The sequence below is a fragment of the Sarcophilus harrisii genome, chromosome 1, assembly GCF_902635505.1.
Source record: "Sarcophilus harrisii chromosome 1, mSarHar1.11, whole genome shotgun sequence".
Taxonomy (NCBI): Eukaryota; Metazoa; Chordata; class Mammalia; order Dasyuromorphia; family Dasyuridae; genus Sarcophilus; species Sarcophilus harrisii.
Window position 1 is genome coordinate 14381255 of NC_045426.1, and position 12159 is coordinate 14393413.

Below are 12159 nucleotides of genomic sequence, written 5' to 3' on the forward strand. Positions count from 1 at the left end.
AATGTTGGGAAACTTAGAAATACATAAAATATATGTGTAGTGTTGTCTAATGGCAATGATCAGTTTTATCTTTTAATACCATAATAATTTAGACTTCTAGAGGGAGGGCCAAAAACTTTTACAGGGATTTTCCAGACTGGCCCGTCCCCTATGCCCCAGAATGTGGAAGGGATAACTGTATACTTAAAATAAATATACGGTAATTCTGTTTGAAGGGGAAGTGTTGATAATTGTCGACACCAGGAAAGACCTTTGGGAGAACTGAAGTTTGAGGGGGAATTAGAGCAAAAGAGAATAAGCATTTATTAAGCACCTAATATGAGCCAGGCATTGTGCTGGGATGTAAAGAAAGTAAGAGACAGTCTTCCCTCAAGAAGCTTATAACCTAATGGGGAACTGGTGTACAACTGGGTACAAACAGATCCCAGAGAGTTCTGGGCCTTCTGCCAGGCCGTGGCCTTGTTCTTAGGCCCTTCTCAGAGCCCCTGCTTGTTTTATACCATATATACTTGGTTTTATTTTTTTTTCCATTTTATTTTGACTTGTCCCTGTTCAGAATCCTCTCTCATGCTGTGTTGGGCTGGGCCCCTGCCTGCTCCCCTGGCTTCCCACGTGGTGGCAGCTACTTGGGGACCCTTGCTTTGCTGCGGGAGATTTGAGTTCAGAAAAGGAGGAGATTCCTTGGAAAAGTTTTGATTGATTTTTCATTTTTCCCCTTTTTTCTCAATTTTATTTTATTCCCCACCTTCTCCTTCAGGATATGCAGTGACGGCCGGTCATTTTGTGCAGCCGTCTTCCACGGAAGTGGTAGGGGGAGCACCTCAGGATGAAGGCATCGGAAAGGTAGGGGCCCATGCAAAAAGAAAGGGGGAGACGGCTGGGTTGTCTCCACTCTGACCTGTGGCCCCCATGGCTTTGCCACCGGACCATGAGACTTGGGGGGGGACTGCCGTAGTTGAAATGGTTTCAAGTCATTCAAAGGCGAATGACTTTATGACTCTTGTCCAAGAGCTTAGGGCTCTGTGGGACCCAGAGGTCTCCTGGTGCAGCATCGGTGATTCACAGATGAGCAAACTGAGGCATGCTGATCTGCCTGAGGTCCCATGATGCAGCAGGTTTTGAACCCGGCTCCCCGACCCTAAATCTAATGCTCTTTCTGCTGCAACGTACTGCCTGACGTTTTAAGTCTGCCCATGAAGCTGGGTGCTTGGCTGGGGTGGGTGAGCAGCAGAGACAATGAGAGTCAGCCCCGCTGCTCTTCTGGCAATGAACTTCCTGGCATTTTAATTAGGGCCAGTGGATCTGGGGCCTCTTGAGTTCTAAGTTCAGTGTCAGGGGGCGCACATATACTTTCTGGGATCCATGTGGATCGTGGTATGAAGAAATGGGAGGAATAGCATTTCAGGCTACCCAGCCTTGGCTCATTGCTTGGAGTCCTTCAAAATGGGACCCTCAAGTCATCTAATAATGCAGTTCAGTTCAGTTTGACAAACATTTATTTAGCACCTACTGTGTACTTATGGAATACCGTCTGTGCCAGGTTCCTTGCTTTAAAATGAGACTGGCTCTACCTTCCATGAGGGGAGGAGGGAAGGGATAAGGGCTAGAGGCACACAGATAATTATCTATAAAATAAATGTTTTCCAGAGTTGTGGCACTGGATTTATAATGAGAGAGTACAATTAACTCATGGGAAATTTCATTCATTCATTCATCCAACAAGTATTTGCTCATGTTTCTTAGGCAGCAGCCTCTGGGCCGGGTGTTGGGAAGACAAAAATGAAATATGCCCCGCCCTCAGAGAGCTTACGGTCCTCTTGGGGGGTGAATGGGAGGGAGACAGCTCACACACAAAATTTTCACAAAAATACAAAAGCGATTTCTGGGGGTAGAAGTTGGGCACACTCCCCACCAGGGAGCCCCAAGAGATGGCAGCTAAGGGATTCCCCAGGGTTCCCCACAGTCACAGCCGTAGCCCTTGGCCATAGCCCCCCAACTCTCTCTAGTTTTCGGGTGCCGGTCTTGGACCCCAGCACCGTTCTGCCTTGAAAACATCATTCTCAGGTGCAGATAAAGAAGGCCCCTTTGCCAGCCCTGGATCAGAGAGTCTGGCCGGGTGCTGCTGCTGTCCCTAAGTCTGGATCCTGAGTAGCTCACTTCCCCCGCCTGATCCCAATCCGTGTGTTCTTCCGTCCCCCACAGGTTTACATTTTCAGAGCTGACCGAAGATCGGGCTCCCTAATTAAAATCTTTCAGGCGTCTGGCAAAAAGGTACGTAGGGGATGAAGGAGTACTGGTTGGTTGCTGATTGAGAGCCAAGTGGGATCCTTAGACATGGGAGGGACCTTTAGGTTATTGGGTCCAAACCCCTCATTTGACAGATGAGGAAACTGAGGCAAACTTAGGGTAAGTGACTTGCCCAGCTGCTAATACCTGAAGAGAATTTTGGACTCGGGCCTTTTTGTTCTGGGTACGGCGCTTCCCACACACTGCATTGCCTCTCTTAGTTTGCTGACATTTAAAAAACTGCTTTTGAATAATTTTAAAAATTAGAAAACTTGTGTATGTTGGAAAGCGCCTGGCTTGAGTCAGAGGACTTCAAATCCTGCCTTAATTGCTTATTATTTATTGATCTTGACCAATCAATTAGCCTGAGTTTGTTTTCTCGACTGCAAAGTGAAGGGGTCTGAATCCCCTTCTGGATCTTCAAGCCAATACGCTAACAATTCTGGCTCACACAAGACCTTTTACAAATTGGGGGGACTTATGGGACCTCTGGATTGGTGCTTCATTTTATGAAGCTTGAAGTTGTTTTAGTGCCAGCTCTCTATCCCCTTTTAGCACAGTGATGGGAACATAGTAGGTGCTTAATAAATGCATTATTTCCAGCTGCTCCTATTCTAGCTTGTAGTGCTTGTTTTCTACCCCATTAGACTGTGCTCTTGGAGGACAGGTTATTGCCTTGCCTTTCTTTTATCCCTGACGCTTACACAGCGTGAGGCACACAGTAAGTGCTTAATACATGCTTGTGGCCTTGACCACCTTAAATGCGTGAAGCCCTCCACAGGTAGAAAACACCAGGGAAAAGCTAAAGAGACTGGATGGGCCAGAGCCAAGTCAACCGAGTATCTTAGGAAATGGAGGCGGAAGCCACTTTCATCCTTTGGCTAGCCCCCCAGTAGAAGGCGAGTGGGACATCACATGGCCACCGTGTGTATTTCTGCCCATTTCTGGGTGTCCGGGGTAACGGTGGGTGGGATGGTGTGTCAGAGAAGGACCCGAACCCCTCTTATTAAGGCGCACTTGGGTCGGAAAGCCGGAGGAGGCCGGCAGAATGATTCAAGTTGAGTTTTGCCGTTTCCCGACTGTTCCTCCTTTCTGGCCAGCACCTCTTGGCCAGCCTTTCAGCCTCCTTCCCTCCTCCCTCCCCCCGCCTGCTCCCACCTCCATGTCTGGAGATTATTCATGGGAAGTCTGAAGGGGGAGTGAAGGAAGGCCCTGGAAGCTGAGGGCTGGAGTTGGGCTCATGGGAACCTGCTTGGGCTTTCATGCCACTGTTGGAGCGTCCATTGAGAGCCTCCCCTTGAGAGTTCCTGGGGCTGGGTTCCCTGTCAGATGTGTGGGCAGAAAGGGATGATGGCCAGCTCCTGGACACATTCGTGGCTGGGCAGAGCAAACAGGCCAGGAGCCTTTTCCGCTTTTCTGCCCATTTTTGGTTGGAGCCGTCGGCCCCGTTTGTTTTTGCTTAGGTTGAGTCTCGACTGGTATTTCTTCCCTCTCTTCCATCCATTCCACACTCATCCTTTTGTCCTATTTGGCCTGGAGACAGTTCCTGGGACCACGGTAGCCATCGCTGGGTCCTTGAAAGACTGGTGGATGGAGAAGGGCTTGGCCCCGGGGGAGGGCGGAACCAGGATTTCTGCCAGATCCAGACTCGACTCCCTGAAATCTTCCCTTAGGACTGTTCCAGGGTCTGCGTGGAGAAGGAGTGAGGTCTCTGTCCCATCACGGGAGGGAGGGCTGGCTGAGCCCTTGGGGTTTGGGGGATTCTCACGAGTAACACTAGGTGGCCCCTGACGTGCTTCTTCCCTCCTTCCACGTGTGCTGATGCTTCTAGCCTGCCTTTGGTCTTTGAGTCCTCCTCCATCACTGGGCGTCTGTTCTCAAAGACAGCTTTGTTCCTCCCCTCTCTACATGTTGCTCTTCCCTTCTATTCCTGATGAGTCTGCGTGACTCCCGTAAGATCCTGGATCACAGAGTCAGAGCCAGCATAGATCCCAGAGGCCATCCAGCCTCGCCCTCCTGACCAGTTTCCTTGGAGACTGCAGTTACTTGGCCAGAGCTATTCAGGGAGCATCTTTCCACCAGACCTCACCATGGCTCCCTGGGGATGGCGAGCAGAGCCCGGGTCAGGCCGGGAGCCCCCCTGGGGGTGGCGAGCAGAGCCCGGGTCAGGCCGGGAGCCCCCTGGGGATGGCGAGCAGAGCCCGGGTCAGGCCGGGAGCCCCCCTGGGGGTGGCGAGCAGAGCCCGGGTCAGGCCGGGAGCCCCCTGGGGGTGGCGAGCAGAGCCCGGGTCAGGCCGGGAGCCCCCTGGGGGTGGCGAGCAGAGCCCGGGTCAGGCCGGGAGCCCCCCTCTGATCGTGTGGAATGCCATTTTTAAATTAACCAAATTTTCCAAGGCTTTGAATATCAGAACTTAGTTGGGAAACTTCTGTGTTAGAATTTCTGCTTGTGCCAAGTTAAATGGACTCTCGGAAATAAAGTAATGGTTCCCTTAGGGCCGAGAACACAGTTGTTTCCTGCTCCTATTAGAACCGTACTTATGTCTCTTCTCATTTTCTAGATACCCCTCCATGTTAGGTAGCATCAGTACGGGCTCAGCTCTCCAGGGACCCACGAACTCCTCTGGGGAAGAAATTGTTCCTTTGATAATAAGCTTTTATAACATGCTTTAACGTTTGCAAGGCTATTACTGTCCCCATTTTACAGAAGAAGAAACTGAGACTGAGAGAGGGTAAATTACAAGCATATCTGAGGCAGGATTTGAACTCAGCTCTGTTGACTCCCTGTCTAGCCCTCCACCCAGTGCGTCGCCCAGCAGCCTCATTCCCACTTTGCTCATTGTCCCAGGCCCAGTGTTCTCCCCAGAGTTCTTGCCTCATAAATGGTTGTCTTGCCCTCTGCTGTCTTGCTTTGGTCACCCAGGGCTGACCCACCCCAGTGATGCCGTGTCTTCAGGGACAAGGGGGTTGGAGAGGATGGTTGGGGGGCGGCTGCCCAGTGACTCCTTGACCCTTCCCTTAATTACTCTTTTCCACACCTCTCCTGAGCCTTCCCTCGGAGTGAGGCAGGAGATGGATGGAGGCAGCCTCCGTGTCAGATGGAGGACAAAAATCTGGCCTCCTTGGTTCTCAGGCCTGGATGCGACTGCTGCCAATGGGCTGGAGAGGCCTCTCATACCTGGCTATGGTTTAAGTGAACTAAATCCCCATTGCCCAGAGAGCATTTGAAATGCATCCCAGCCACTAGGCCCCATTAGATCAATCACCTCCAGGGCTATGAAAATGACGTTGTCAGCAAGCATTTATTAAGCACTGACTATGTGCCAGGTGCTGTGCTAGAAAGGGAATCTGGGTAAAGAAAGGGAAAAACCGGGATTTCTGGGAGAGGAGAGAGGAGGAGAGGGGAGGGGAGAGGAAGCCAGGGAAGCCAGGGGGCCAAGATGCAGGTATGGAGGAGAGGGAAAAATCTCAAACTGTCTCGCCTGAGGTTTCCTTATAAGGAGACCAGTCTCATTGAATCATAGAGTAGAGCGGGGTGAGGAAAGTATAGGGTGACTGAAAAGGTGGACAAAGGGATTATGGAGGTTCCAAAGGGCTTTAAGAGCCAAGCAGAGGATTTTGTAGTTGATCCTGGAAGCGACAGGGAGCCACTAGAGTTTCTTGAGTAGAGGAGTGACATGGTCAGACCTGCACTTTAGGAAAAATCATTTTAGTGACTGAATGGAGTGGAGTGGGGAGAGGTTTGAGGCAGGCAAACACCCTCTCCCCCATTTGTCCAGGTGATGAAGTCTGCAATAGACTGAGGCAGGATCACATGTACATGTTGAGCAGCTGCTTCTGTTTTCTGAAGGATTATGGGGAAAGAGGGCGTTTCCACAGGGTCAGATATGGGCAGGTGCTCAGGTTTTCCAAAGTGCATCAACCTTGGACTCCTCCAGCTCTCTGCTGAACCATGCCAATGAAGGGATGGCATCCAGCATTTCCCCAGAAAGAGCAGCAGTGATCAGGCCGGAATGATTGGCCAAATTTATGAAGAAATCAAATAGAGACAAATGGAGAACAATCAGGGATAGGGACGGCCCGTGGTTTCATTCTTCCAGCAGGAAGCCATTTCTCTGCACTGTTTAGCGTTAAGAGTTTCCCACAGTTAGGGTGACATAGCCAGCATACATCAGAGGCTGGGCTTCCCGACTCCCAAACTGGCTCCTTAGCAAAGTCAATTAAGTCAAGGAGCATTTGGTAAGTGCTGTATGACACACATTGTGCTGGAGATATAACTACAGGCAAACAGAAAGCCCATTTCTACCCTCAAGGAAGGTGGAAGGCAGTACATGAAGGGAGCTGAAAACAGGGCAGTTCACACCGGAAAATCAACTGTACAATTGTAAAATGGGAGAGACATGGTTGGACAAGAATGTATCTGTGAGTGCTGGTGGGCTCCATGTGAGTCGGAGGTGTGATGCTGCAGCCTACCATGCTAATGCAAGCGTGGGCTTTATGCCTGGAGAGCATAAGGGGGAGGGAGGTGATCATCTCGCTATCCTCTGTCCTCCTCCGTTCACGTTTGGAGTGTTTATTGGGTTCTGTTATGGGCACCGCATTTTAGGGACAAAATTGGTGACATGTGAGTTCAGAAAAGGCCCAAAGATTACTGGGGAAGTCAGAGGAGCCCTATGAGGACTGGTTGGAGAAACTAAGGATGCTTAGATTGAGGAAACTCAAAAATGGCCTGATCACTGTCCTGGAGAGTTTGAAATATCGTCACATGGAGAGATTTGGCTTGTTTTAGACCTTAGATACAGGGGTCCTCAAACTACGGCCCATGAGCCAGATGCGGCAGCTGAGGATGTTTATCCCCCTCACCCAGGACTATAAAGTTTCTTTATTTAAAGGCCCACAAAACAACGTTTTCGTTTTTGTTTTTACTATAGTCCGGCTGCCAACAGTCTGAGGGACAGTGAACTGGCCCCCTATTTAAAAAGTTTGAGGACCCCTGCCTTAGAATAAGTGATAGACTTTGCAGGAAGGCGGATTTCATTTAGAGATGAGGAAAAGCTTCCTAAGATGAGATTAGACTTGTTTTCTGGGTCTCTTCCAGCTTTAGTTTTTTAATCTTATGATTATATGATACTAAGAGCTGTCCCAAAGTGGGATGGGGCACCTTGAGCAGTAAGGAGTTCCTCGTCATTGGAAATATAGAAGTGGGGGCCTGTTAATTGTATGTATGCTGGCTATTTTGTTGAGGGATTCTTGTTCAAGTACAAAAATCACTTGATATATTGGGAGAGTACTGGCTCTGGAGTCGGGGAGCTCTGGTTCATATGCCCCCACTGATGTTCACTCTCTGCAGCTCAGTTTCCTCCTCTGTAAAATGAGAGAGGTTAGACTCGGTAACCTTCTGAGATTCCTTCTGGCTCCTAGAGCCTGCAGTTCTGTCAAATAGACTAAAAATATAAAGGGAGTTGTTTATATTTATCAACTAAAAATAAAAAGGGTTTGAATTTTATATGTCCTGGGAATAATTTCTTTCAGTTTTAATATAATGGATGTTGGTTTATATTCCAAGTGGAAAAAAGAGAAAGAATTCTTGGCCTTGCTCATGCCTTCCTTGGAGAACGGTCTTGTGGGTTGCAAGTTCTTTCTCCTGTGAGCTCACACGTTCACAGCCTGTTTTTTTTCTTCAGAAGCTTGAATGATGGAGGGATTCAGTTCACTTGCCTCCTAGCACATAGCACGTCTCTCCTGGGCTGTCTCGTCTTGTGAGAGTTGGTTTTCCCAGTTGCCTTGGCCCTGACAAATTTATAGTCTTGAGTTTTTGATTAATGAAATACATTTATTATGGTTATTGACTGCACTTGCAACCTTAGCAAGCATTTTTAGAAGTCTATTCCTTGGAGGAATATTAAAAAAAATCCTTCCTATGCTGTGCCTCCAGTGAAGGCCCTTGAGATACTCAATTGTAGTCGCAGCTCTGTTAAATTTCTAAATATTGCTGTTTGTCTTCCCTAAATGAGTGAAAACATTCTTTTCATTGCTGGTTTGGGAATCGAATCCAAAGCATTTATTAAGTACCTACTGTATGCCAACCCCTGTGCTAAAGCTGGGAGTAAGAGGACCTGGGTTTAAATTCTGCTTTGATATTATTAACTGTGTCATGTTGGGCAAGTCCAAGTCTGGACCTCAGTTTCTTCATCAGTAAGTAAGGGGGATGGACCAAATGATTTCTGTTATCCATTGTAGTTTTATATCTATGTAACTGTGATCCTGTATTTATGTCCTTGGGTACCTTAGGGTACTGTAGACCTCAGTGTACTCATCTGTAAAATAGTAATAATTGATGTAGGACCTTAAAGTTTACAAGTTCTTTCACATATTCACTTAAGTGCACAGTGTGTCTTTTTTAGGTTGACTTTGTTCATTTTATAGTTTTTTTTTTAATGGAATCTTTTTCTATTTTTTTTTTAATTAGTAGATTCTGTCACTTGAGCTTCGTAACTGTTATAGAAATTATTTTGTCCACTTCACAGATGAGGAAACTGAGGCTTAGAAAATGTAAGTGACTTGCCTATGGCCACAGAATGAATAGGTATCAGAGGCAGGATCTGAAGTCTACTGACAATTCCGTGCTGCCATGAGGATGGTGGACTCGATGGTCTCCGGGATCTCTTTTTACTCCACATCTATGACCTATTATACTAGTTTTGTGACTTGGACAAGTTGCTTTTTCTTTCTGTACCTCAGTTTTCCCTCTTGTAAAATGAGGGGATGGACCTCAATGATTTCCAAGTCCCCTTCTAATTCTGGGTTTGGGAGTCCTTGACTCAAGGTGAGATTGGTCTTGCCTTTCCTGGGAACCAATAGTGTTTTGCCAAATATTCTTAACCCTCCCGAGTTTGTGGGTCTGGTGAAGAGCCCCAGGTCCATCCCCAGTCCCGCCCCAGCCCCAGGGAGCTCATGGACTCATGGGTCTGAAGCGAATGCAGTCAAAGCAGCGCGCGTGCATCCCCTGTGTGCGGGCGCCTACTGAACGCTCTGTTGTGACTCGCCTTGGTTGCAGATGGGCTCTTACTTTGGCTCCTCATTATGTGCAGTTGACCTGAACGCGGACGGCCTCTCGGATCTGCTGGTCGGCGCGCCCATGTTTTCTGAGATCAGGGATGAGGGTCAAGTCACCGTCTACATCAACAGAGGAAATGTGAGTCTGGGGCCTGGCGGGGGAGGCGGCGTGGAGAGGAGGGGTGGATGGAACCGTGATAACAGTAACGGTGATTGAGCTGGCATCCAGAAGGGCGCCCCTGCCCCTGCCCCGGCTCCAGCCCCTCTGGGCTCAGTGTCCCCATATTGTGGGCATCCTGACATATTCACAGGCGTTCCCTTAAAAGTATAATTCAATTCAGTTAATAAACATTAATTAAGCACCTAGAACGTGCCAGACATCTGCTCTGCTCTTGGCTATGCTATTGGTCAGTCAGTCAGCATTTATTAGGTGCCTACTGTATGTCAGGCATTGTACTAAATGTGGTGAGATTCCTAAAGTGCAGGTGAGATGATGGGATTTCTTCCATCAGGAAGCTTTTGTGGCTTCATGTTAGGGGAGTCAAATACAGACTTCTTCAGCCTCTCACAGCCTGGTCCCAACCTTCCTTTCAATCTTATTGTGCCTTCCTTTCCTTCCCACACTCTTTGGGCCAACCAGGTTAGTTTTCTTCTCTCTTCTCCCTCCTAGCATCTCTTTTCTTTTTCTCTGTCTCTGTCTCTGTCTCTCCGTCTTTCCCCTTTTCCTCTATCTTCTCTTTCTTTCCTCCATTCCCTCTCTCTATCTCTGTCTCTTTCTTTTCTTCTCTGTCTCTCTTTCCTCCATTCTCCCTCTCTCCTTCCCCTATTCTCTCTTTTATTCTCTTTCTCTCTCTCCTCCATTCCCTCTCTCTGTCTATCTTTGTCACTCTCTATCTCTTTTCTTCTCTGAATGTCTCTCTCTCTCGGTCTCTCTCTGTTTCTCCATCTCTCTCTCAGTCTCTGTCTCTGTCTGTCTCACTTACTCTCATTCTGTGTCTGTCTCTCCCTCAACAAGCATTTTGCCAGTGCTCACTCAGTACCGGGCTCTGTGCGTGCCCCAGATGGGTCATTTAACCCCTCAAATGTCTCCTTAGGATTTCTCTCCTCAGTCATAAGTGATTCTGACCCACCTTGGACTGGGAATGGCTAAAATGAGAGCTCTGGGCCCTGGTAGAACCGGAGCTTTCCAGCCTCTCCTCCTGGGGGTCACCCAGGGCACGTAGCCCGATTGTTTCGGTGAGATGGCAGGAGCCCGGTTCTGTCCAGGTGCTTCCTGGGGTGGGTGTGCTTGAGGAGGGAGCCTCGGGGGGTCGTTGGCAGGGCTCTGTTTTGCTCAGCCTGTCCCATTTCCTGTTTCCTAGGGGGCCCTGGAAGAGCAGCTGGTCCTGGATGGTGACCGTGTCTACAACGCCCACTTTGGGGAGAGTATCGCTGCCCTGGGGGACATGGACGACGACGGGTTCCCAGGTCAGGGGCTGAGGTCCTCGAAGGGCAGAATCTTTTATTCAGACATAAACGGGACCTGCTTGTGGGTCTCCTGCCTCAGGGCGAGGTCTGAACCCGTGTAGGAGAGGCTGGAGGTTGGAGCGGATCTATGGCGAGCAGCGCGAGCTTCATTTGTTGCTCTTTTTTCCTTCTTTTAAGTCCCTGATCTCTGTTTCCTGAAACCAGATTTCTGCCTCTTGTTTCCTATTTCTGCTTCCGGTCCCTGACCTGTGGCTGTTGCAGCTCAGCCTCTCGTCCCAGAGCTCCCCATTTCCCTGTCCCCCCCCACCTAGCCCCACTTCTCTTGTCAGTGTCCTTCCCACGCCAGCCATGGTTGCCAGGTCAGTGTGTCGGCTGGACCCCTGAAAGCAGGAGCTGGGCATCCCTCTGCAGCATCTGCCCCCATCCCCTCAGTCATCAATAAGCATTTTTTGTGCACCTGCTGTGTACCAGGCCCCATCGTAGGCACTCTTGGGGGACACAACAGGCCAAATACTCTGTGGTCAGGGTCCTAGCATTTATTAAGTGCATCCTATGTGCCAGGCACAGTCCTGAGTAATGGGTGTATGAAGAAAGCCAGAAATGACTCCCCTGAGGAGCTGATGATTTATTGGGAGAGAAAATGGGCAACAGCTCTCTGCAGACAAGCTCTGTGGTGGGTCAGTGATCCTTAGTAAGTGTATGACATGTGCTGGGATGGAGAGCGAGCTCACCATCCAGTGGACAGACTCAGGGCACTCGATCCCAGGTCTTGGGTTCAAATCTCACCTCCTCTGCTCACTGTGGAGAACCTCAGGGTTCCGATGTAGATCCTCCAAGCTCAGTGGGAAGATCTCGAAACCTGGAGACAGCAGCGCACAGCGGGAGGCTCTTGTGGCCTGGGATTGGGGCATTCTTGCTCAGATCAGGAACTGTGGCGTTCACAGAATCACAACATTTCCTCTTCCATTGAATTGAAAGGCAGGAAGAATATGGACTCAGACTCGGGGGGCCTTAGCAACCCCCTTAACATAGCACTAGCTGGCATTTATGTGCTGCCGCCTATGGCACATCCTAGTGCTTTACAATGATTAGCTCTGGGAAGAAGGTGCCATCGTCTCTCTATCTCTGGGCCCCTGGAGAATGAGGATCGGACCAGCCAGGCCCTTCTAGGTTTAAATCAAGGATCCCATGATGCCCCAGAAGGTCCCTATCAGGCTGTCATTCTCAAGGTGACATTCTTTTTCTCAGTCTCAGTTTCCATCTGTAATTTGCTCTGAGATCCTTCTGTCTCTGACCCTGTGATAGTTATTAGTGTTCTAGAGTGTGAGGACTTAGATCTTTGAGATCTGGTGC

The 12159-nt window shown here is 49.1% G+C and overlaps 1 protein-coding gene across 1 annotated transcript in view; it reads left to right on the top strand.

Moving 5' to 3' along the window:
- The window catches only part of ITGA9 (integrin subunit alpha 9), a 287368-nt gene that overhangs the window by 37244 nt on the left and 237965 nt on the right, over window positions 1-12159 (top strand). The window contains exons 7-10 of the mRNA XM_031962459.1: window positions 758-843; window positions 2203-2271; window positions 9341-9478; window positions 10701-10806. Coding sequence (XP_031818319.1) covers window positions 758-843; window positions 2203-2271; window positions 9341-9478; window positions 10701-10806 — 399 coding nt within the window. The remainder of the gene's footprint in view (window positions 1-757; window positions 844-2202; window positions 2272-9340; window positions 9479-10700; window positions 10807-12159) is intronic.